At 38.3% G+C, this 27,668-nt stretch overlaps 1 protein-coding gene across 4 annotated transcripts in view; it reads right to left on the reverse strand.

The window, feature by feature from the left end:
• myo9bl (myosin IXb-like) overlaps positions 1–27,668 on the reverse strand; it is a 111,097-nt gene that overhangs the window by 33,480 nt on the left and 49,949 nt on the right. For all 4 annotated transcript variants that reach the window (XM_058074376.2, XM_058074377.2, XM_058074375.2 and 1 more), the window contains exons 5-14: positions 13,067–13,161; positions 10,175–10,237; positions 3,509–3,608; positions 3,319–3,419; positions 2,820–2,949; positions 2,638–2,727; positions 2,438–2,554; positions 2,230–2,364; positions 2,037–2,158; positions 1,819–1,960 (exon numbers count right to left, since the gene is read on the reverse strand). In XM_058074376.2, coding sequence (XP_057930359.2) covers positions 1,819–1,960; positions 2,037–2,158; positions 2,230–2,364; positions 2,438–2,554; positions 2,638–2,727; positions 2,820–2,949; positions 3,319–3,419; positions 3,509–3,608; positions 10,175–10,237; positions 13,067–13,161 — 1,095 coding nt within the window. The remainder of the gene's footprint in view (positions 1–1,818; positions 1,961–2,036; positions 2,159–2,229; positions 2,365–2,437; positions 2,555–2,637; positions 2,728–2,819; positions 2,950–3,318; positions 3,420–3,508; positions 3,609–10,174; positions 10,238–13,066; positions 13,162–27,668) is intronic.

Below are 27,668 nucleotides of genomic sequence, written 5' to 3' on the forward strand. Positions count from 1 at the left end.
TACCTTTGGGTTTTTTAGTTGGGAACTGATATTTTCCAGAAACTTCCAAATATCAACATTGTAAATAGTTGATGGTGTTATATTTCTGAATGTTATGCTTGAAATTTACGTTTGGGTTTTTTAGTCGGGAACTGATATTTACCAGAAACTTCCAAATGTCAACATTGTAAATAGTTGATAGTGTTATATTTCTGAAAGTTATGCTTGAAATGTACCTTTGGGTTTTTTAGTTGGGAACTGATATTTTCCAGAAACTTCCAAATGTCAACATTGTAAATAGTTGATGGTGTTATATTTTTGAAAGCTATGCTTGAAATGTACCTTTTCGTTTTTTTAGTCGGGAACTGATATTTACCAGAAACTTCCAAGTGTCAACATTGCAAATAAATAGTTAATGGTGTTATATTTCTGAAAGTTATGCTTGAAATGTACCTTTTCGTTTTTTTAGTCGGGAACTGATATTTTCCAGAAACTTCCAAATGTCAACATTGTAAGTAGTTGATGGTGTTATATTTCTGAAAGTTATGCATGTAATGTACCTTTTGGGTTTTTTAGTCGGGAACTGATATTTACCAGAAACTTCCAAATGTCAACATTGTAAATAGTTGATAGTGTTATATTTCTGAAAGTTATGCTTGAAATGTACCTTTGGGTTTTTTAGTTGGGAACTGATATTTTCCAGAAACTTCCAAATGTCAACATTGTAAATAGTTGATGGTGTTATATTTTTGAAAGCTATGCTTGAAATGTACCTTTTCGTTTTTTTAGTCGGGAACTGATATTTACCAGAAACTTCCAAGTGTCAACATTGCAAATAAATAGTTAATGGTGTTATATTTCTGAAAGTTATGCTTGAAATGTACCTTTTCGTTTTTTTAGTCGGGAACTGATATTTTCCAGAAACTTCCAAATGTCAACATTGTAAGTAGTTGATGGTGTTATATTTCTGAAAGTTATGCATGTAATGTACCTTTTGGGTTTTTTAGTTGGGAACTGATATTTTCCAGAAACTTCCAAATGTCAACATTGTAAATAGTTGATAGTGTTATATTTCTGAAAGTTATGCTTGAAATGTACGTTTGGGTTTTTTAGTCGGGAACTGATATTTACCAGAAACTTACAAATGTCAACATTGTAAATAGTTGATGGTGTTATATTTCTGAATGTTATGCTTGAAATGTACGTTTGGGTTTTTTAGTCGGGAACTGATATTTACCAGAAACTTCCGAATGTCAACATTGGAAATAGTTGATAGTGTTATATTTCTGAAAGTTCTGCTTGAAATGTACGTTTGGGTTTTTTAGTCGGGAACTGATATTTACCAGAAACTTCCAAATGTCAACATTGTAAATAGTTGATGGTGTTATATTTCTGAAAGTTATGCTTGAAATGTGCGTTTGGGTTTTTTAGTCGGGAACTGATATTTACCAGAAACTTCCAAATGTCAACATTGTAAATAGTTGATAGTGTTATATTTCTGAAAGTTATGCTTGAAATGTACCTTTGTGTTTTTTAGTCGGGAACTGATATTTTCCAGAAACTTCCAAATGTCAACATTGTAAGTAGTTGATGGTGTTATATTTTTGAAATTTATGCTTGAAATGTACTTTTTTTGTTTTTTTAGTCTCTTCCACCACCAGTTTTTCCTTGAAATATATCTCAATTCTTGGCATATACTTAACAAGAACAAAGTGGTAAGGCTGCATCCTTTCATTTTTCACCATGTGGAGACACCTGGTTTGATATATGATGAAGTATTATCAGAGGTCAAAGGTGAAGAAGTGAAATTATTGCAGACGTGTGAGGTGACGTCCGTACCTTGATTTGGTATTTGACTTTGCCAGCAAAGTGTTGAATGACAAAAGCGGGCTCCATGACGGGCGTGGACACAAAGTATTTGTTCCCCTGATGCTGCTGCTTGAACTTGGCTAGTAGTGTCTCGTCTGTGGCGTGGGGGAAGCTGGAGGACAGAGACGGAAAAGGGTGAGGGCGGCTATCACGCGCTGACGCGACACATTGATCCAAGTCCTTCTTACTTGCTCTCCTCATCCAGCAGGTAGAGGAGGCCGGTGGGCTTCTTGCTAATGAGGTGGATGCAGCCCACGTTGTCTGTGTAGTCGATGTTGTGCCAGGTGATTCCCTCCGCTTGGTACTCCTCCTGCAGAACCGAAAAAGCACGGCGCACGTAGCATGCCTTTGCCTTTTATTGGAGAATATGAGAGGCTTCACCTGCTCCAGATTGAATATGTGGTGATTGAAGTAATATTGCAGCTGCTCGTTTGCATAGTTGATGCAGAACTGCTCAAAGCTGTTGGTCTGGAAGTCCTCAAAGCCAAAAATATCCAGGACGCCGATGGACAAGCGCTGCGGGACAGGACACGTGAGTGTGGGGTTGACGTTGTGGTTGCAAACACCGGTGGGACGTGTGGTATCTCACTGGGACAGACTCCTCCATGTCCTTCTTGTTGAGCAGCGCGTGGTTGATGCGGAGGACGATCCAGTCAAACAAGGCGCTGTACAGAGATTTGGCCATGGAGTCTCGAGCTGTGATCGCCTGGCATGAGGGGAAGTGTATGGATTGGGGCGGGGCTGTCATGTGTCAATCATTCATGTGTGCATTGGGAGCATGGAGCCTACCTCAGAGTGGCTATAGGGAAGGATGAGCTTGTCGTTGACCGTCACCGTTTTCCTCTTGGTCAGCGCCTCAACCAGAAGCTCCTCTTTCACCTGAGGGAGAACACCTTAGCTAAACGGCACAATCTAGTCAAGACACACACACACACACACACACACACACACACACACACACGCAAGGTTACCTTCAGCAGGTCAGACAGCGTGGCCAGGACCTCAGGAGGCCCCACCTCCAAGCCCTCATCTCGGCCTGTCGCCTTCCTCTGGTAGGTCACATTGCCGAGATACAAGATGGCCGAAAGCACGGAAAAGATCCTGGAATGTAGACATTACAAATGAATCAACAAATAAACACACACACCCGCCCGTTTGGCTGGAACCCCCCCAAAGTCAAAATATTACAATTTAATGAGAAAAAGTCAGAATTTGACAAGAAAATCACTAAGGAATTTTAGAAGGATTTTTTTCGTCACTTTATTATGGAATTATGGAAGTTGGGAATTTTGGAAAATCGGGTTGCAAAAACGACTAAAGTAAAAAAAAAAAATCATAATTCTATGAGAAAAATGTTACATTATGAGGAAAAATAACGTAATTTAACAGAATAAAGTGGAAATATTTTTTTCCCAAGTTATAAGACTATGATAAACAGCAACGAATGAAGATGTCACTTTTGGGACTCACTGCTTCTTGGTGGCCGGAAGGAAGCCAACCATCTCCATGGCCTGCTGCAGCCTCTCAAAATCATGGCGCAGGTCCTCCTCATCCTCGATCTTAAAGTTTTGCTGCACCGAAGAGTGGGAACACACGATCAGCGGCCAGAGTGGAAGGAAAAAGGAGCGAGGCTGAGAGGTTCATGAGATGACTTCCTCACCTGCTTGAGGTAGAAGTAGTCTTCAGGCGGCAACAACTTAAACTCCTTCCTGTCCTCCTCTGAAGCTCCCAACAACAGGTAGTAAAACACGTGGTAGTTCCTAACAGCAGACACAAAAGTCCCGCTTTTAAACAACCTGTCTGGTGGGCACTTGGACTTGGATGATAACAAATGAGTCAGACAACAAAGGAAAATGAAGTGGATGATAAATACATTGTGTTTGTTTTCCCTGCCTCCATACAGGCGGTATACAGTATACATACAATAACATCATTTTTACCTGTCCGCCACCGATTTTGCTCCCCTAAAATGTCTTATTTGATCTCATTTTGTCCATTATATTGAGTAGTAGGAAAGTAAATGGGTGTTATTTCATGTCTAGAGGGCTCAAATAATGTTAAAAACCGCATTTAGATGGTCACAACCAGGTTTTATATGTCTTATTTCCTCGTATTATCTCTACTTTATTGGGTAATAGGAGTGTAAACGTGAATATAGGGGTGTTATTTCATGTCTAGAGGGCTCTAATCATGTTAAAAAACGCATTTAGATGGTAATAACCAGGTTTTATATGTCTTATCTCCTCATATTATGTCTACTTTATTGGGTAATAGGGGTGTAAAGGTGAATATAGGGGTGTTATTTCATGTCTAGAGGGCTCTAATGTTAAAAAAAACGCATTTAGATGGTAATAACCAGGTTTTATATGTCTTATTTCCTCGTATTATGTCTACTTCATTGGGTAATAGGAGTGTAAAGGTGAATATAGGGGTGTTATTTCATGTCTAGAGGGCTCTAATAATGTTAAAAACCGCATTTAGATGGTCACAACCAGGTTTTATATGTCTTATTTCCTCGTATTATCTCTACTTTATTGGGTAATAGGAGTGTAAACGTGAATATAGGGGTGTTATTTCATGTCTAGAGGGCTCTAATCATGTTAAAAAATGCATTTAGATGGTAATAACCAGGTTTTATATGTCTTATCTCCTCATATTATGTCTACTTTATTGGGTGATAGGGGTGTAAAGGTGAATATAGGGGTGTTATTTCATGTCTAGAGGGCTCTAATCATGTTAAAAACGCATTTAGATGGTCATAACCAGATTTAATGTGTCTTATTTCCTCGTATTATGTCTATTTCATTGGGTAATAGGAGTGTAAAGGTGAATATAGGGGTGTTATTTCATGTCTAGAGGGCTCAAATAATGTTAAAAACCGCATTTAGATGGTCACAACCAGGTTTTATATGTCTTATTTCCTCGTATTATCTCTACTTTATTGGGTAATAGGAGTGTAAACGTGAATATAGGGGTGTTATTTCATGTCTAGAGGGCTCTAATCATGTTAAAAAACGCATTTAGATGGTAATAACCAGGTTTTATATGTCTTATTTCCTCGTATTATCTCTACTTTATTGGGTAATAGGAGTGTAAACGTGAATATAGGGGTGTTATTTCATGTCTAGAGGGCTCTAATCATGTTAAAAAATGCATTTAGATGGTAATAACCAGGTTTTATATGTCTTATCTCCTCATATTATGTCTACTTTATTGGGTAATAGGGGTGTAAAGGTGAATATAGGGGTGTTATTTCATGTCTAGAGGGCTCTAATGTTAAAAAACGCATTTAGATGGTAATAACCAGGTTTTATATGTCTTATTTCCTCGTATTATGTCTACTTCATTGGGTAATAGGAGTGTAAAGGTGAATATAGGGGTGTTATTTCATGTCTAGAGGGCTCAAATCATGTTAAAAAACGCATTTAGATGGTCATAACCAAGTTTTATATGTCTTATCTCCTCGTATTATGTCTACTTTATTGGGTAATAGGAGTGTAAAGGTGAATATAGGGGTGTTATTTCATGTCTAGAGGGCTCTAATGTAAAAAAAACGCATTTAGATGGTCATAACCAGATTTAATATGTCTTATTTCCTCGTATTATGTCTACTTCATTGGGTAATAGGAGTGTAAAGGTGAATATAGGGGTGTTATTTCATGTCTAGAGGGCTCTAATCATGTTAAAAAACGCATTTAGATGGTCACAACCAGGTTTTATATGTCTTATTTCCTCGTATTATCTCTACTTTATTGGGTAATAGGAGTGTAAAGGTGAATATAGGGGTGTTATTTCATGTCTAGAGGGCTCTAATGTAAAAAAAACGCATTTAGATGGTCATAACCAGATTTAATATGTCTTATTTCCTCGTATTATGTCTACTTTATTGGGTAATAGGAGTGTAAATGTGAATATAGGGGTGTTATTCCATGTCTAGAGGGCTCTAATGTAAAAAAAAAACGCATTTAGATGGTCATAACCAGATTTAATATGTCTTATTTCCTCGTATTATGTCTACTTCATTGGGTAATAGGAGTGTAAAGGTGAATATAGGGGTGTTATTTCATGTCTAGAGGGCTCAAATCATGTTAAAAAACGCATTTAGATGGTAATAACCAGGTTTTATATGTCTTATCTCCTCGTATTATGTCTACTTTATTGGGTAATAGGAGTGTAAAGGTGAATATAGGGGTGTTAATCCATGTCTAGAGGGCTCTAATGTAAAAAAAAACGCATTTAGATGGTCATAACCAGATTTAATATGTCTTATTTCCTCATATTATGTCTACTTTATTGGGTAATAGGAGTGTAAAGGTGAATATAGGGGTGTTATTCCATGTCTAGAGGGCTCTAATGTAAAAAAAACGCATTTAGATGGTCATAACCAGATTTAATATGTCTTATTTCCTCATATTATGTCTACTTTATTGGGTAATAGGAGTGTAAAGGTGAATATAGGGGTGTTATTTCATGTCTAGAGGGCTCAAATCATGTTAAAAAACGCATTTAGATGGTCACAACCAGGTTTTATATGTCTTATTTCCTCGTATTATCTCTACTTTATTGGGTAATAGGAGTGTAAAGGTGAATATAGGGGTGTTATTTCATGTCTAGAGGGCTCTAATGTTAAAAAAAAACGCATTTAGATGGTCATAACCAGATTTAATATGTCTTATTTCCTCATATTATGTCTACTTCATTGGGTAATAGGAGTGTAAAGGTGAATATAGGGGTGTTATTTCATGTCTAGAGGGCTCTAATGTAAAAAAAAACGCATTTAGATGGTCATAACCAGATTCAATATGTCTTATTTCCTCGTATTATGTCTATTTCATTGGGTAATAGGAGTGTAAAGGTGAATATAGGGGTGTTATTTCATGTCTAGAGGGCTCTAATTTAAAAAAAAAACGCATTTAGATGGTCATAACCAGATTTAATATGTCTTATTTCCTCGTATTATCTCTACTTTATTGGGTAATAGGAGTGTAAAGGTGAATATAGGGGTGTTATTTCATGTCTAGAGGGCTCTAATTTAAAAAAAAAACGCATTTAGATGGTCATAACCAGATTTAATATGTCTTATTTCCTCGTATTATGTCTACTTTATTGGGTAATAGGAGTGTAAAGGTGAATATAGGGGTGTTATTTCATGTCTAGAGGGCTCTAATGTAAAAAAAAACGCATTTAGATGGTCATAACCAGATTTAATATGTCTTATTTCCTCGTATTATGTCTACTTTATTGGGCAATAGGAGTGTAAAGGTGAATATAGGGGTGTTATTTCATGTCTAGAGGGCTCAAATCATGTTAAAAAACGCATTTAGATGGTAATAACCAGGTTTTATATGTCTTATTTCCTCATATTATGTCTACTTTATTGGGTAATAGGGGTGTAAAGGTGAATATAGGGGTGTTATTCCATGTCTAGAGGGCTCTAATGTAAAAAAAAAACGCATGTAGATGGTCATAACCAGATTTAATATGTCTTATTTCCTCATATTATGTCTACTTTATTGGGTAATAGGAGTGTAAAGGTGAATATAGGGGTGTTATTTCATGTCTAGAGGGCTCAAATCATGTTAAAAAACGCATTTAGATGGTCACAACCAGGTTTTATATGTCTTATTTCCTCGTATTATCTCTACTTTATTGGGTAATAGGAGTGTAAAGGTGAATATAGGGGTGTTATTTCATGTCTAGAGGGCTCTAATGTAAAAAAAAAAACGCATTTAGATGGTCACAACCAAGTTTTATATGTCTTATTTCCTCGTATTATCTCTACTTTATTGGGTAATAGGAGTGTAAAGGTGAATATAGGGGTGTTATTTCATGTCTAGAGGGCTCTAATCATGTTACAAAACGCATTTAGATGGTAATAACCAGGTTTTATATGTCTTATCTCCTCATATTATGTCTACTTTATTGGGTAATAGGGGTGTAAAGGTGAATATAGGGGTGTTATTTCATGTCTAGAGGGCTCTAATGTTAAAAAACGCATTTAGATGGTAATAACCAGGTTTTATATGTCTTATTTCCTCGTATTATGTCTACTTCATTGGGTAATAGGAGTGTAAAGGTGAATATAGGGGTGTTATTTCATGTCTAGAGGGCTCAAATCATGTTAAAAAACGCATTTAGATGGTCACAACCAGGTTTTATATGTCTTATCTCCTCGTATTATGTCTACTTTATTGGGTAATAGGAGTGTAAAGGTGAATATAGGGGTGTTATTTCATGTCTACAGGGCTCTAATGTAAAAAAGAAAACCGCATTTTGATGGTCATAACCAGATTTAATATGTCTTATTTCCTCGTATTATGTCTATTTCATTGGGTAATAGGAGTGTAAAGGTGAATATAGGGGTGTTATTTCATGTCTAGAGGGCTCAAATCATGTTAAAAAACGCATTTAGATGGTAATAACCAGGTTTTATATGTCTTATTTCCTCATAGTATGTCTACTTTATTGGGTAATAGGAGTGTAAAGGTGAATATAGGGGTGTTATTCCATGTCTAGAGGGCTCTAATGTAAAAAAAAACGCATTTAGATGGTCATAACCAGATTTAATATGTCTTATTTCCTCATATTATGTCTACTTTATTGGGTAATAGGAGTGTAAAGGTGAATATAGGGGTGTTATTTCATGTCTAGAGGGCTCTAATCATGTTAAAAAACGCATTTAGATGGTAATAACCAGGTTTTATATGTCTTATTTCCTCATATTATGTCTACTTTATTGGGTAATAGGAGTGTAAAGGTGAATATAGGGGTGTTATTCCATGTCTAGAGGGCTCTAATGTAAAAAAAAAAAACGCATTTAGATGGTCACAACCAGGTTTTATATGTCTTATTTCCTCATATTATCTCTACTTTATTGGGTAATAGGAGTGTAAACGTGAATATAGGGGTGTTATTTCATGTCTAGAGGGCTCTAATCATGTTACAAAACGCATTTAGATGGTAATAACCAGGTTTTATATGTCTTATCTCCTCATATTATGTCTACTTTATTGGGTAATAGGGGTGTAAAGGTGAATATAGGGGTGTTATTTCATGTCTAGAGGGCTCTAATGTTAAAAAACGCATTTAGATGGTAATAACCAGGTTTTATATGTCTTATTTCCTCGTATTATGTCTACTTCATTGGGTAATAGGAGTGTAAAGGTGAATATAGGGGTGTTATTTCATGTCTAGAGGGCTCAAATCATGTTAAAAAATGCATTTAGATGGTTATAACCAGGTTTTATATGTCTTATTTCCTCGTATTATGTCTACTTCATTGGGTAATAGGAGTGTAAAGGTGAATATAGGGGTGTTATTTCATGTCTAGAGGGCTCTAATAATGTTAAAAACCACATTTAGATGGTCATAACCAGGTTTTATATGTCTTATTTCCTCGTATTATGTCTACTTTATTGGGTAATAGGAGTGTAAAGGTGAATATAGGGGTGTTATTTCATGTCTAGAGGGCTCTAATAATGTTAAAAAACCACATTTAGATGGTCATAACCAGGTTTTATATGTCTTATTTCCTCGTATTATGTCTACTTTATTGGGTAATAGGAGTGTAAAGGTGAGTATAGGGTTGTTATTTAATGTCTAGAGGGCTCTAATAATGTTAAAAACTGCATCTAGACGGTCATAACCGGTTTTATGTGTCTTATTTCCTCGTATTATATCTACTTTATTGGGTAATAGGTGTGCAAAGATGGATGTAGGGTTGTTATTTAATGTCTAGAGGGCTCTAATAATGTTAAAAACCACATTTAGATGGTCATAACCACGTTTTATATGTGTTATTTCCTCGTATTATGTTTTCTATATTGGGTAATAGGAGTGTAAATGTGAATGTAGGGTTGTTGTTTCATGTCTAGAGGGCTCTAATAATGTTAAAACACGCATTTAGACGGTCATTACCAGGTTTTATATGTCTTATTTCCTCCTATTATGACTACTTTATTTGGTAATGGGAGTGTAAAGGTGAGTATAGGGTTGTTATTTCATGCCTAGAGAGCTCTACTAAGGTTAAAAACCGCATTTAGATGGTCATGACGAGGTTTTATATGTCTTATTTAATTGTATTATGTCTACTTTTTTGGGTAATAGGAGTGTGAAAGTGAATATAGGGTTGTTATTTCATGCCTAGAGAGCTCTACTAATGTTAAAAACCGTGTTTAGATGGTCATGGCCAGGTTTATATGTCTTATTTAATCGTGTTATATCTACTTTTTTGGGTAATAGGAGTGTAACAGTGAATATAGGGTTGTTATTTCATATCTAGAGAGCTCCAATAATGTTAAAAACCCCGAAATGTCCCCCTCCTCACCTCTCGTTCTTCTCCCTGGAGACCAGACGAGACTTCTCCAGGAGATACTTCTCCACCACAGCCCTGCAGGAGAAACAGCATGAAAAAGATGACGACAAACAACGACACTAAGGTGGGCTGCTCATGGAGTAGATGGTTCGAACAAAGAGCTGATGAATGACACACACGTACAGTCTAGTATGCAGCAAGACCACGTTAATGTGAGACTGAGAGGCTCCTGTGAGGAGAACAAGGAAATGTAGAGTATACAGTTTGTCTGTTTTAAAAGCAGCCGTGTTTACAAAGACTCTAAGCACGCTCATAAAGTTTCCGAAATGAGCTTTTATAAGGCGGTTGGTTGGTTGGTTTCCCAATAGTGACGCCAGTCCTCACGAGTCGCACGAACGCAGCGAACACACCCACACGTGCACATGCATCCCAAAGGAGGTGATATTTACAAACCAACCACTTGTTGCTCATACAACAATAAGACAATGTTAACAAATATTCCACTTTTTTTTTTTACTTTATTCTCACTAAATTTCAGCTCTTTTGCAATTTCTGCATTTTTTTTATTTACTACTACCTTGTAAATTTTCTTCTCATAATTATGACTTTATTCCCATAATATTTTGACTTTATTCACATACAATTAGAATTTTATCCATGACCTAATTTCCTCAAAAATAGAACTATAGTCATTGTTTTCTTTCTCATAATATTCTGACTTTTTAAATATTCATTAATTCATATTCTTCTCACTAAATTTCAGCTCTTTTGCAATTTCTGATTTTTTTTATTTACTACTGCCTTGTAAATTTTCTTCTCATAATTATGACTTTATTCCCATAATATCTTGACTTTATTCACATACTATTAGAATTTTATCCATGACCTAATTTCCTCAAAAATAGAGCTATAGTCATTGTTTTCTTTCTCATAATATTCTGACTTTTTAAATATTCATTCATTCATTTTATTCTCACTAAATTTCAGCTCTTTTGCAATTTCTGATTTTTTTTTATTTACTACTACCTTGTAAATTTTCTTCTCATAATTATGACTTTATTCCCATAATATTTTGACTTTATTCACATACAATTAGAATTTTATCCATGACCTAATTTCCTCAAAAATAGAACTATAGTCATTGTTTTCTTTCTCATAATATTCTGACTTTTTAAATATTCATTCATTCATTTTTACCGCTGATCCTCACAGGGGTCGAGGGGGGTGCTGGAGCCTATCCTAGCTGTCTTCGGGCGAGAGGCGGGGTACACCCTGGACTAGTGGCCAGCCTTATTCTCACAAAATGGCAACTTTTTTCTTGTTAGAAACTTTTTTTCCATAATATTTTGACTTTATTTTTGTAAAAGGGCTACAGATTTTTGCTGCTGTTGTTTTAAAAAAAAAATTATATAATTTTTTATATATTTTTATATATTTTAGATATTTTTTATATTTTTTTATATTTTTAAAATTTTTTATATAATCACAATGTGCCACAGCCAGCAAACGGCCGCACTTTTTGCCACCCCGGCGTTATAGCACAATCTTTGAAGAGTCATCATTTTATGTGGGCGTGTGGAATTGGCCAGCATGTACGCGTCTGAGCGAGGACCCGTGTATACGTGTGACGTACGGTTTTCCGTTTAAATATAAATATAAAATAATAAAAAATAATAGCAGATTGCATGACAATTTTACAGATACAATAATACCAGGTGGACTGTTACGTGTAAAATATATAGTCTGCCCCCCCCCCCCCCCCTGTAAATTTTGTCATATCAATGCGGCCCGCGAGTCAAAAAGTTTGCCCACCCCTGGGGGATGGCTCTGAACGCTTGCTTTCAGAGAGTTTTTTCTAACACCGGCATCCTGTGACATCACAGTGAACAGGACTTCCTTATATGGACGTGCCCAATGTACATGCTGTACAAGCCGAGTGGGACCAATCACAGCAGAGTGGGCCCTGGGTGGAATAAATGAAAACATCCCATTTTGGAAACCCAGCTGGAATAGGTGCAGGTTCTGGAAGCTCTAGAAAGCTTTCTGTGTGTCATTGTGTGTAGCTGCTCTATGGGAGTCCAAAGGCCCCACGGTGAGGGTAGTACCTCTCAGTTTGAGTAGGAAGAGACATGTGGATATGAAATATAGAACTTGAAGAACGTGGACTTCAACCTGAAGAACTGGAGATTGGTGGTCTTCCAAAAACCAGAATTACTTACGTTACTCTGGGGTTTAATTGGTCACACCAAATTGTCCATAGGTATGAATGTGGGTGGGAATGGTTATTTGTCTATACGTGCCCCGCCTCTGGCCCAAAGACAGCTGGGATAGGCTCCAGCATACCCCTTGACTCTAATACAGTATAGAACATGGATGGATGGGTTACTGTAATCCATCCTTGTAAATGCAGCTGTTTCTAATATAGGACAAATACATAATAATACATCTTCCGTCTCTAAATCAATCTCTAATCCAATCGTTTGTGGTCTGGATAGGTCTTCCTGGTGTGGGAGTGACGGGACGAAAAGCTCGCTCGGTTCGTTTGTGTGCGTCTTTTCCTGACCTATAGCGTCTAATATTTGGCTCTTAAAGCACAGAGGAGCTGTTCCTTCTTCAGATGAGGAAGCGAGGATGTGATGTGGCGGGCCAGACTTTAATGGGTCGCCAAACCGGAGTCTGAGGGCCGACAGAAAGGAAGTGAGTGACGGTGGCTTAAAAGTTGAAGCAGACACGCACACACTCATGATCATGCACGCAGCCAAGATGGAGGAAGCCCATGACCGTGCAAAGAGGAAGTGATTGAGCCGAAGAAGTAAGGAGAGGGATCTAAAAGTCAAGTAACAGGAAGAGGCGACACAGCAAGTTCTTTTTTTTTCTTCTTCTTCTTTTGTGTGTGTTACTCACCCTCTCACCACTCCAGTCTCCAGGTAATTCACCTGGATGAATTTACCAAAACGGCTGGAGTTGTTATTGTGGGCCGTCTTGGCATTTCCAAAAGCCTGGCGGAGGACAAAAAAAACACAGGTCATGTCCGCAATATAACATCCAATATTAATACATAAAACATTTTCATATTTAGAGCATACAAAACCTGTTTGACTTTCTAAATACATTTTTTTAACATGATTAGAGCACTGTAGACATGAAATAACACCCCTATAGTCATCTGTACACTCCAATTATTCATTTTTCACACAACTCTGCGCAACTGTTTTGCTGCGGGGACTGGAGACAGCTGCTAACTAGCATGCTAGCAAGCTATCCAGTTAGCCTTCAAAAATAAGAAGCTAAAAACTTCAATTTCAATATGTTTGGACTCATTGCAGGGCAGAGTCTACCACCCAACATCCATTGTTTATTTGTACATTTCTGAAAACCTTTGCTATAATACTAAATACTACTATAATACTAACACACACACCTCACTGCTATGTACAATAAGCTTCAAACATGCAATACTGGACTTATGTACAAAAAGAATTATTCATTCAAGTAAAACTCAGGTACAATATGTGCAATACTACATTTTGTTTACTGTGCACTCATATTTCGTTATATGCGATACAATGACAATAAAGGCGATTCTGATTCTGATATCGCAAGGGAAGAATAACACTGGTCTAGAAGCAAAATGCTTCCCGAACAAAAGTAGCGACATTTTTCTTGGTTTAGGTCACTAATAAAGAAATATGGATATAATTCCCAAGAAAATAGGGAATGCCAAATAAGGCAAAAAGGTAGTTCATCAGAAGGAAGTACTATCTGTCAAATCAAATGATTTGATTTGCAAAAATCTGTCAAGGAATGCATGTCCAGAGAAATGTCCTGAACCAAAGTTTAATATCTTATCTTTATAAGCAGCTGGTGGAAAACCTCCTGAAGTCCTACAAAGCACTTAGCTGCAAAAAAGTCACTGAAGATGCGCTTTTTGCATTCCCATTTGGTTTTATTTCCATGAAACGATGACGTAAGTGATGGGCAGGGGGAAGGATTCCACCAGGACTTTGCGGCTATGGAGAAAAGATACGACTGCTGTGGGAATGTGGTCAGGGATTAGCTAACCAGCACAATTGAATTTCAGATCATTTATCAAAATAAATGAGACTTAGACTTGGAAGCAGATTGAGTCCAAAAAACTTGTAGACCAGTGTAAGTGAACCGCAATATTGCGAAAGATGACTGTATTGATACTACTTCACGGCTTCTCAAAATACATGAATTAATAAATTATGCTGTTTCATTATTTAAATTATTGGAGACCAATTTTTCATTACCGTCATAATTCTAATTTGAACCACGAGATGGTACTCAAGTATACTGTACCTGTTTGAGCTACAGTAAACCTCGGATATATCGGACTCGGATATATCGGAAATTCGCTCACAACGGACAGATAAAAAAGAACCAATTTTTCTGTAATGCATTTCCAATAAAAATTCATTGCATATATCGGATTTTTTATAACGGATTTCGCCTATTTCGGACAAAATCTCCAGTCCCGTTCCAATTTCCCTCGCATATATCGGATGGCCGCATCGTGGCCTTTGATCCATCTTTGATCCATGTTCACAGCCAAAGCTGAAGATTATAACATCTTTGTATGAATTACAGACATGTACATGAGCATGTACAACGAAATTAAAAAAAAATTCTCAAATCTGTAGAAATGCCTTCTTGTTGCTATTAGCGAGGTTTAGAAACCAAACGATAAACGTAAACGCAAACGATAATGATGTCACATGCTATTGAAATGTATGGGAACTTGCCAATAAAGTTCAATTCTCATTACCTTACGTCTCTTTTCATTGCCCAGTCCAGGTACATTGGAAACATAGTCAAGGAAGTGCCTTTTTATAACGGATAAAATCCGATTTACGCATATACCGGATATAAATCCGATATATGCGTAAAACTGACATTTTCCGGTATACGCATATAACGGATTTCGCTTATATCGGACAAAACCAGTGGGAACAATTGAATCCGATATATCCGAGGTTTACTGTACATTAACTTGCAGTAGTAGTGAGTAGATCTGTCTTCGATCTATCTTCGATCTTCGATCTATCCATCTTCGATCTTCGATCTTCGATCTATCCATCTTCGATCCATCCATCTTCGATCTTCGATCCATCCATCTTCAATCTTCGATCCATCCATCTTCGAACTTCGATCCATCCATCTTCGAACTTCGATCCATCCATCTTCGAACTTCGATCCATCCATCTTCGAACTTCGATCCATCCATCTTCGAACTTCGATCCATCCATCTTCGATCTTCGATCCATCCATCTTCGATCTTCGATCCATCCATCTTCGATCTTCGATCCATCCATCTTCGATCTTCGATCCATCCATCTTCGAACTTCGATCCATCCATCTTCGAACTTCGATCCGTCCATCTTCGAACTTCGATCCGTCCATCTTCGAACTTCAATCTATCCATCTTCGATCTATCCATCTTCGATCTTCGATCTATCCATCTTCGATCTTCGATCTATCCATCTTCGATCTTCGATCTATCCATCTTCGATCTTTCCATCTTCGATCTTTCCATCTTCGATCTTCGATCTTTCCATCTTCGATCTTCGATCTATCCATCTTCGATCTTCGATCTATCCATCTTCGATCTTCGATCTATCCATCTTCGATCTTCGATCTATCCATCTTCGATCTATCCATCTTCGATCTATCCATCTTCGATCTATCCATCCATCTTCGATCTTTGATCTATCCATCTTCGATCTTTGATCTATCCATCTTCGATCTTTGATCTATCCATCTTCGATCTTTGATATATCCATCTTCGATCTATCCATCTTCGATCTTTGATCTATCCATCTTCGATCTATCCATCTTCGATCTTCGATCTATCCATCTTCGATCTTCGATCTATCCATCTTCGATCTTCGATCTATCCATCTTCGATCTTCGATCTATCCATCTTCGATCTTCGATCTATCCATCTTCGATCTATCCATCTTCGATCTATCCATCTTCGATCTATCCATCTTTGATCTATCCATCTTCGAACTTTGATCTATCCAACTTCGATCTTTGATCTTTCCATCTTCGATCTCTTCGATCTTCGATCTATCCATCTTTGATCTTCGATCTATCCATCTTCGATCTTCGATCTATCCATCTTCGATCTATCCATCTTCGATCTATCCATCTTCGATCTATCCATCTTCGATCTATCCATCTTCGATCTATCCATCTTCGATCTATCCATCTTCGATCTATCCATCTTCGAACTTTGATCTATCAATCTTCGATCTTTGATCTATCCATCTTCGATCTTTGATCTATCCATCTTCGATCTTTGATCTATCCATCTTCGATCTTTGATATATCCATCTTCGATCTATCCATCTTCGATCTTTGATCTATCCATCTTCGATCTATCCATCTTCGATCTTCGATCTATCCATCTTCGATCTTCGATCTATCCATCTTCGATCTTCGATCTATCCATCTTCGATCTATCCATCTTCGAACTTTGATCTATCCATCTTCGATCTTTGATCTTTCCATCTTCGATCTCTTCGATCTTCGATCTATCCATCTTCGATCTTCGATCTATCCATCTTCGATCTATCCATCTTCGATCTATCCATCTTCGAACTTTGATCTATCAATCTTCGATCTTTGATCTATCCATCTTCGATCTTTGATCTATCCATCTTCGATCTTTGATCTATCCATCTTCGATCTTTGATCTATCCATCTTCGATCTTTGATCTATCCATCTTCGATCTTTGATATATCCATCTTCGATCTATCCATCTTCGATCTTTGATCTATCCATCTTTGATCTATCCATCTTCGATCTATCCATCTTCGATCTTTGATCTATCCATCTTCGATCTATCCATCTTCCATCTATCCATCTTCCATCTATCCATCTTCCATCTATCCATCTTCCATCTATCCATCTTCCATCTATCCATCTTCCATCTATCCATCTTCCATCTATCCATCTTCCATCTATCCATCTGTCCACCTATCTACCATCTATCTTCGATCTTTCTGTCTTCGATCTATCTACTGATCTATCTTCATTCTTCCATCTTCCAATCTATCTTTGATCTTCCTATCTATCCTCCCATCTATCTTCCTATCTATCTATTTATCCTCGATCTTCGATCGATCTATCCATCCATCCATCTTCGATCTATCCATCCATCTTCGATCTATCTATCCATCCATCTATCCATCTAGTCCAGGGGTCGGGAACCTTTTTGGCTAAGAGAGCCATGAAGGCCAGATATTTAAAAATGTGTATCTGTGAGAGCCATATACATTTTTTTAAACATTGAATGCAATAAAATGTGTGCATTTTTATGTAAGACCAACAGTTTTAGATAATGGGCTCTAATTACGTAGACCAGGCACACTACCCCACGCCAATGGGGTGTGGCCAGCACACTTTCGTGAGCAGCGCAGTGTCTAATAATAAATCAAATACTTGTTGCCATTAATACAACTTCTGCTGCTGCATAGTTTTGCACCGTACTCAGTATATTTCATTCTTTTGGCCATCTTCGTCAGAAGGCTTGGTTCTGCAGCTTTAGCTATTTGACTAAAGGAGGAAAGTTTACATTTACATGTTTTTTTGACATCTCAATGACCGAGGTAGACTACAGCATTACCCAGTAATAATCAAGTTTTGGTGTTTGACCTGGAAAATATCAGGAAAGATAGATATGGTTGGCCGTATTGCTGCAGAATATAGATGGACGAATTAAAATGCATAAGAAAGTTGTTGATTTTGAATATTATTTTTAACAGTCATTTCTGTGATGGTTTACTTAAAAATGTTAGCAAAAATACATTTTTATTGTGGTAAGAAATGCTTGAGAGCCAGATACAGTCATCAAAAGAGCCCTACCTGGCTCCCGAGCCATAGGTTCCCTACCTCTGATCTAGTCAATTTAATTTATTGAGGCCAAATAATTAGATTTATGGATTATTGTGACAAGGCCTACTTATAAACGTCAAGATCTGTTTGTACTAAAAGGGGAGTTGTTTGGAGTTTCAAGGCATAATAGAAAGTGCGATCCAGAAAGAACACCTTGGAGCTGTGAGCAATTGCAGATCCAACCTGTAGCGAGTGGAGGCGGCGACATTAAACCACCAAGACGCCAAAGAAAGTCTTCGGTGAACGGGGTATCATGATCGTCTTGAAACAGCTGCTGAGACCACTGATGTGGGTGGTGTCATGTTCACGGCCGTCAGTGTATGTGTGTGTGTGTGTGTGTGTGTGTGTGATGATGGTCAAGCATCTGGAACTCGTTGTCCCCATTCCCCATCCACCCCCCCTTACTTTGCTCTTTCAACAGTGTGTGTGTAAGAATAGGTCAGTGATGATAAACGACAGTAGAGCAGCCATTCTGAGCTGCAGCGTCATGCTTCTCCGTTTCTATGTCAGCCGCAGAGTTCAACCTTCTCCTCGAAGAACATAATGATGTGCGTGTTCACATGGATACACGCACACACAAGTCCAACAAAAGGCCAGTGTAGGGGACCCAAGTGGACCCACTGCATGTTAAATAGGAAGCACATTGTGTGGAGGCTGAATCGGCTAGAGTGGTGTCTTAGTGGGAATCCATAGGCTAAACTGGTGACCCAATTCTATATTATAATATAATTCTATACTCTATATTATGTCTTATTTTCTCTTGTAATGTCGACTACAGTGATTCCCAAAGTGTGGGCTGTGGTGGTACTGCAGGTGGGCCATGAGAGGTCATTAAAAATATGATTCGTTTTTGTAAATATTATTTTTATTGTTAAATATTTATTTCGAAAAATATGTATAGACCTAAACGTAGTTCTCTGGTCATCATGCCAGGGGGTCATTAACGGAGGAGCATGTAGTATGTAGTGGCGGGAAAAATGGAGAGGAAAAATAGGCTTACGGGTGTAAAAAGAAAAACAGAAAAAGCATCAAATAAAACGATAATCAAAACGAATCTGTGAAAACAAAAAAGAGGTGTCATCAGCAATATTTCAGTGAGTACACATCGTTTGGTTGGGCCTGAGGACAATCTGTCTAATGAAGCTCTGAAATCTTGTAAGCCGCGTCGCCATCTGGGAACCAAACATGAAAAATATTCATCATGCAGGCGCCATAAAAACTCATAAAAAAAAATGAAATAATGCTAATAATGAAATAATAATGCTGAGGACGCAGCATTTCTCTATGTACTGTATTTTTTAGATTTTCATGTGGGCCCTGAGTTGGTAAAGTTTGGGAACCCCTGGTCTACTATATTGGGTAATAGGAGTGTAATGTGACTATAGGGGTGTTATTTCATGTATAGAGGTCTCTAGCAATGTTAAAAAGTGTATTTACAAGGTCATAAACAGGTTTTCACTGCTCAAACAGGAAAAAATACCAAATTCCATTGATAATTCCGACTTCACAGTTGGGTTTTAACTGGGTAAAAATATATTTTTGTAGAATTTTGACCATGTATGAATGAGGGAAACATGGGAAACAAATTTGTGCAGCGCCACACACAGTGGCATCGCTTTGTTTGGGGTCTTTGGCATCATGTTTTTTATGTCTACATGGTGCAGTACTATGTCAGTCTTGTATTGTACGTTGTGTTGTATATGTTGGATAGTTCAGGTAATTAACAGACCTTAATGATATGATATCCATTCATGTCAAAGACAAACACCAAAATGTACACAAAAGCATGTATTCAAACAACCAACCTGCAGTAATTCAAAACTATAGCAAAAACTTTATGGTGTGTTGCGTAGAAATTGGGGAAAACGATGCAAGTGGAGCAATGCCCGAGGTTGTATGTTTTAATAAAATCCTCGTTTGTCCTTGTTTGTATTCCTCATAGAATGGCCGACACTTGCATGCATATTTCACTGAATACTGTGTTTGTGGCTCACAAAGAGTCTTTGTCATCGACCCGCTCCAAACGACCTTGCAGCCAAGTGCAGCGACCCCTGGGAAAGCTCAGCTAAGTGGAGGTCTTCGCTCCTCAGGGTGAATACTAAACTTGTCACAGCATCATCAGTGATAGTCTGACACGCCTGCGAGGAGGTGATGCCGTTGGCTGGGAGGCACAGCAGGGATGAGGAAGTCAGCTGACATGATTGCAGTGTTGGGGTTGCACAGAGTTTTTGGGAAAAAAACAGAAGAACAGGTGACACGTCGAGAGACAGAGTGATGAGACAAATAATAGCAATATGTGTACTTATATGATATATATGATATAACCGGACTATCCATATATCTGATCCTGCGCCGAACTGCATTAAAAGTGGGCAATAATGCACTCGACATTGTTCTATAGTATAGAAGCATAGTACTGGAAGCAGCCGTTCGCCGTGTTTTTTTTTTTTAGTATTGAAATCCTTAAGCAAAGATTGATTTAAGCTGCTTTTGTATCGATATAAGCAGACCAAATTGGCTGGCGGGAGATGAAAAGGGCATCGTAGTTACCGGATTATCATAATAACCGGGTATCGTACTAACTGAACTAATTATATCATAAAAGACTAGAAATTTGCCGGGAAATGAAAATAGTATCGTAATAAGTAGTAATTCGTTATAACCGATATCGATATAACAAGACTTTACTGTAGTTATAAGTAAATTATTTGGATGTAAAACAAATGTTGTGTAATTGCAAATTGTAAATTGCAATTTTCCCCACTGAGGGACGAATAAAGGCAGATCTTAATCTTAATCTTAATGTTGGTTTAGATATTTGAGCTATGCTTGAAATTTATCTTTTCACAAAAAGCAGGTTTTCTTCCGCTTTTAGTGAGGATCAAATATTTTCCTGAAACTTACCTATACTTATGCTTTGCTGCTGATTACTAAAGAACGGAAAAAGGTGAAAACAAACCAGATGACTTGGTGCCAGATTCCCAGTGGTTCTGTAGTTCCACCACAAACTGCCTCTTAGAAGTTATGTGTCGCTTCTTCAGAGAACATCATTATTTGTGTGGCCTCCACCTCCACAAGTTTGAGGAGCGTACAAAAGATTTGGATGCAGATCCTGGACGCAAGGCCTTACACTGCAGCAGTGTTGTATCCACTCTAGCGTGACAGCGCAGCCGAGATCGAGTTAAATGCTTCCGTGAGCGCTGCCAAGGTCCTGACACTCACACCCTCTCTGCAGGCTGGACACGCTCAGAAAGGGACCGGGCATTGTCCAACTGCCACGGATTCCCACATTCACTACACAGCCGCAAGCTCTCATGCCAAAACCCGGCCAACCATCTTTAAGCCTACTTTGAATTGCTATGCCTGTTTAACTTTATGTATGTAAACAAATGATGGCTTGAAGCAGCCATCAGTGGTACTCATGCAGCAAGCTGGAAATGGACTCCTGTTCAGTGACTGTACAGTACGTGTCTACTGTAGATTTGCTTTGTGATCGACTGGTAACCAGCCCAAGAGAGGACCACACCACTTGGTCAAGGCAAGCTGGGTTAGGCTTCATCGTCCACAGGATTGTTTAAATACTGTGAGGAAAATATAGGAGCCAATCGGCAACTATATCATTACAAAGAACACTAAACTCATCAGACAGCAACTTAACATCCCAAGGGTACACCAGAAAAATATACAAACATGCACCAATATGAGTTTAAACAAAAAAAAATTCTTAAATTTGTCCCATAATGTATTGAGTCTGAGCAATGCATTCATTGGGGCGCTGCAATAACGTCAGCCTCCCTTTTGGGCTCCAATAGAAGCAGCATTGCAGCACCATCCATCCATTTTCTATGCTGGTTCTCCTCCAAAGAAATGCTTTGCCCAGACGAAAAGCATTAAAACTTGTGTTGGTACATGCTTGTTTATTAGGTACACCTTTTGGGTGTCAAGTTGCTGTGTGATGAGTTCAACGTTCTTTATAATATTGAGTCACAATTTTGTGCAATTTTCAATGGCTTGACAAGCTCATTATGAGGTTTTTCATAGCTCATGATTGGTTCCTGTCAAAACTAAGCGGTGTCTGGTCCTCACAGACTCGCGCATGCCCTTTTATGATGTGGACACGTGCGGCTCACACAATGATGTGGCCATGCAAAGCACAACCTTCTCTTCATTATGGGGGAGGAATATTCATGCATTTTGTCCAAAATAGGCAAAATCCGTTATAAAAAATCAGATATATGCAATGAATTTTTATTGGAAATGCATTACAGAAAAATTGGTTCTTTTTTATCTGTCCGTTGTGAGCGAATTTCCGATATATCCGAGTCCGATGTATCCGAGGTTTACTGTATATAACCCGCATACCATCATCTCCACATGATCCCGAGTGGCGTGACTATCGCTGCCAACGCGGCAGGCCGAGCATTAGCTCCAGTTAAAAGTGCTACTTATCCTGTCTTCACAGGAATTTGCTAGTGCAAAATGTTCTGCGCTGCATCACGTTTCTAATTGAATTACTTTCCAGCAGTGGGTCAGTCACGCTTGCCGCTAAATTGGCAGGCATGCCACACACAAGTACAAGCTGCGCTCAAAGGAGCAGATTTGTGCTATATTTAGCAGATGATGACAAACCACAATGGAGGATGAGTGCGTCCTGAATTTACGTGTCAGCATGTTGGCATGGTGAGGAGACACGTTTTATCGAAAAGGAGACCGAAGGCCGTTGCAGCAAAGTGGATAGTCGGCATGTGACAATAGCATGTTTTGACTGTCCTACAAATTATGACAGATATTGTTGTCATGGATGCAATCATAAAAGATGGCATAATAATGCCAGTGCACCGTATCAAAAACAAAAATCTCTCTCAAGTGTATTTAACATCGGAACGTCAAAAGCTTTAAAATCAAATCAATACAACGCTGGAGGAAAATAGGTCAGTCGTTATTGCCTGAATATTGTTCCGCCATTTTAGTCTTACTTATTGGTTATTAATGCTTTACAATAAAGGTATACAAAATTACAGCACGTTAATCAGAATGAACCTACCTAACCCTAACCACCACTCATTAGTTCCTCAGTAACTACTCTAAAATTATAGTGCCTTATTCACTAGTTCCTTATTAGTTCATTCATTCCACAGTAACTACTCTAAATGTATGTGCCTTCGTCACTAGTTCCTTATTAGTTCATTAGTTCATCAGTAACTACTCTAAATGTATGTGCCTTAGTCACTAGTTCATTAGTTCATCAGTAACTACTCTAAATGTATGTTCCTTCGTCACTTGTTCCTTATTAGTTCATTAGTTCATCAGTAACTACTCTAAATGTATGTGCCTTTGTCACTAGTTCCTTATTAGTTCGTCAGTAACTACTCTGAATGAATGTGCCTTAGTCACTGGTTGCTTATTAGTTCATTAGTTAATCAGTAACTACTCTAAAAGTATGTGCCTTAGTCACTAGTTCCTTATTAGTTCATTAGTTCATCAGTAACTACTCTAAATGTATGTGCCTTAGTCACTAGTTCCTTATTAGTTCATTAGTTCATCAGTAACTACTCTAAATGTATGTGCCTTCGTCACTAGTTCCTTATTAGTTCATTAGTTCATCAGTAACTACTCTAAATGTATGTGCCAGTCACTAGTTCCTTATTAGTTCATTAGTTCATCAGTAACTACTCTAAATGTATGTGCCTTCGTCACTAGTTCCTTATTAGTTCATCAGTAACTACTCTGAATGAATGTGCCTTAGTCACTGGTTGCTTATTAGTTCCCCATTAACTACTCTAAATGTATGTGCCTTCGTCACTAGTTCCTTATTAGTTCATTAGTTCATCAGTAACTACTCTAAATGTATGTGCCTTATTCACGAGTTCCTTATTAGTTCCCCAGTAACTACTCTAAAAGTATGTGCGTTAGTGACTGCGTCCTTATTAGTTCATTAGTTCCTCAGTAACCACTCAAACTTGACGTGCCTTAGGTCCTCAGTAACTCCTCTAAATGTATGTGCCTTGGTCACTGCTTCCTTATTAGGTCATTAGTTCCTCAGTAACTACTCGAAATGTATGTGCCTTGGTCACTTGTTCCTTTGTTCATTAGTTCCTCAGTAACTACTCAAACTTGACATGCCTTACTTCCTCAGTAAGTGCGCTAATCATCAGATCCTCAGTAACTACTATAAATGCATGTGCCTTAGTCACTAGTTCCTCATTGGTTCCTCGGTAACTACTCTAAATGTACATGTATGTGCCTTAGTCACGAGGCCCTCAGTAGCTACTCAACACGCCTTGGTTCCTCAGTAACTATTCATTAGCTCCTTGGTAACTACTCTAAATGCATGTGCCTTAGTCATTAGTTCCTCAGTATTAACTGTAAATTTGCAGGCCTTAGTTCCTCAGTAACTACTCTAAATGTATCTGCTTAGTTACCAAGTAACTACTCATTAGTTCCTCTGTATCTACTCAAACTTGACATGCCTTAGTTCCTCAGTAAGTGCTCTATTCATCAGATCCTCAGTAACTACTCTAAATGTATGTGCCTTAGTCACTAGTTCCTCATTAGTTCCTCAGTAACTACTCATTAGTTCCTCTGTAACTACTCTAAATTCACATGTATGTGCCTTAGTCACGAGTGCCTCAGTAACTACTCAACATGCATTGGTTCCTCAGTAACTATTCATTATTTCCTTGGTAACTACTCTAAATGCATGTGCCTTAGTCATTAGTTCCTCAGTATTAACTGTAAATTTGCAGGCCTTAGTACCTCAGTAACTACTCTAAATGTATCTGCTTAGTTACCAAGTAACTACTCATTAGTTCCTCTGTATCTACTCAAACTTGACATGCCTTAGTTCCTCAGTAAGTGATCTAATCATCAGATCCTCAGTAACTACTCTAAATGCATGTGCCTTAGTCACTAGTTCCTCATTAGTTCCTCAGTAACTACTCATTAGTTCCTCTGTAACTACTCTAAATTCAGATGTATGTGCCTTAGTCACGAGTGCCTCAGTAACTACTCAACATGCATTGGTTCCTCAGTAACTATTCATTATTTCCTTGGTAACTACTCTAAATGCATGTGCCTTAGTCATTAGTTCCTCAGTATTAACTGTAAATTTGCAGGCCTTAGTTCCTCAGTAACTACTCTAAATGTATCTGCTTAGTTACCAAGTAACTACTCATTAGTTCCTCTGTATCTACTCAAACTTGACATGCCTTAGTTCCTCAGTTAGTGCTCTAATCATCAGATCCTCAGTAACTACTCTAAATGTATGTGCCTTAGTCACTAGTTCCTCATTAGTTCCTCTGTAACTACTCTAAATTCACATGTATGTGCCTTAGTCACGAGTGCCACGTAACTACTCAACATGCATTGGTTCCTCAGTAACTATTCATTATTTCCTTGGTAACTACTCTAAATGCATGTGCCTTAGTCATTAGTTCCTCAGTATTAACTGTAAATTTGCAGGCCTTAGTTCCTCAGTAACTACTCTAAATGTATCTGCTTAGTTACCAAGTAACTACTCATTAGCTCCTCTGCATCTACTCAAAATGTACCGTAGTCACCACGTCCAAAATTCCTCTGTAACTACTCTAAATTTTTGTGACTTAGTTCCTGAGTAAGTACTCCACTCATTTGTTTCTAGATAACTATTTTAAATGCCTTAGTCATTAGATCTTTTAGATTAGATTAGTTCTTCAGTAATCACTCTAAATTTGTGTGCTTAGTTACTCAGTAACTAGTCATTAGTTCCTCTGTAATGACTTTAAATGTATGTGCCTTAGTCATTAGTACTATATTATAGTCAGAATTACTATATTTTGGTTTACCTTATTGTAAAGTGAGACACACTCATTTCATTGTTTTTGTCACAAATGTTTTTGTATCACAAAATGACGCAGAGGGTCTGAAATTGGGAGATCACGTGGGGAAACATGACTGAAAGGACAAGATGGCGGCTTTTCTCTGTCGGGTGGCTGGGCTCTCCCTTCGAGATAAGGTGAGAGCATACGGGGAGACACTCGAGTGTGGAAGAGCTGATGGAGACAGATGAAGTTGCTTGGGCATCTGGTCCAGGATGCCTCCTGGACGCCTCCCTGGTGAGCGCCTCGAGAACCAACATGTTTTGCCCTACATTTCGCTTGTTCAAGTCAGATGTTAGACTGTGTAAAAAAAATCGTGGGTTTGAAGTTTTTCAAGCACTGCTTTTGGCCCTCCTGTGGTGTAAGCGTTTTACCAGACTGGAGCCATTTCAAGCGGCCCCACCCGTTTCTAATTGAGGACCGCATCTGTCCCCGGCTTGAGCTGTGGCCAAAGCACCACAAATAGGCCTGGAAGATGGCTGCGGCATGTTGCTACACGCACGCCGCCGCATGCGAGAGACGGCTTGTTCTCGGCTTCCCTTTGATTGTGAATAGATTACAGTAAATACGACAGACTGCATCTTTGTGTGCGTGTGTGTGTGTGTGTGTGCTATGTGTGTGGCATCATATGGCTTATTTGTTCCAGACACGCTTTAATAAGTTACACTAAGGACCGCCGCATGATTGCATGATCAAGATGAATGAAGATAAATGAAGACCATTCTTGCACACAATAGAATAAAAGAGTGCACCAAATACAGTAAAGTCTCGTTATATCGATATTGTCGGGAGTCGGAAAAAATATCGATATAACCGGACTATCCATATATCCGATCCTGCGCCGAACTGCATTAAAAGTGGGCAATAATGCACTGGACATTGTTCTATAGTATAGAACAATGTCGAGCAGCTTAAATCAATCTTTGCTTAAGGATTTCAATACCAAAAAAGAACACATAGCTGGCCAAACACATGCCTGCAACAGAAGAACCAACTGTGTTCGTGGTTTCCACGAACGCCAGCATGTACATATGAAAAACAGTGATTATTGCAAGCGATAAAAAGATATCTGAATACAACACAATTAAATACATGTATTTGTACGCTTGTGTCTTCGTTGGAATAGGTGTGTATGCTATGTCAGTTGGTTCTTCTGTTGCAGGCATGTGTTTGGCCAGCTATGTGGGGCGGGTTGAGCATGACCCGTGAACCAGGAAGTGCGGGAATCGGTGTGTGTGCTGTGCTCTGGTGGTGGAAGTGTGAAAAATAAAGTTGACTGGAAGCAGCCGTTCGCCGTGTTCTTTTTTGGTATTGAAATCCTTAAGCAAAGATTGATTTAAGCTGCTTTTGTATCGATATAAGCAGACCAAATTGGCTGGCGGGAGATGAAAAGGGCATCGTAGTAACCGGATTATCATAATAACCGGGTATCGTACTAACGGAACTAATTATATCATAAAAGACTAGAAATTTGCCGGGAAATGAAAATAGTATCGTAATAAGTAGTAATTCGTTATAACCGATATCGATATAACGAGACTTTACTGTACAGTAGTTGAGAGATAAACAATGCATGTGTAGACAAAAAGGCTTCTCTGCACTTCCTGAATACAATACAATACTCCGGTTTAATACACACCCTGTAAGGCTCCTGGCAAAAAAAAAACAAAAAAACAACAACAACAACCCACGACTGCTCTTACTTCCCATGTCGTAGCCGCTTCCT

Source organism: Doryrhamphus excisus, linkage group LG4 (assembly GCF_037039965.1).
Source record: "Doryrhamphus excisus strain RoL-2023G ecotype Guam linkage group LG4, RoL_Dexc_Guam_v1.1, whole genome shotgun sequence".
NCBI lineage: Eukaryota > Metazoa > Chordata > Actinopteri > Syngnathiformes > Syngnathidae > Doryrhamphus > Doryrhamphus excisus.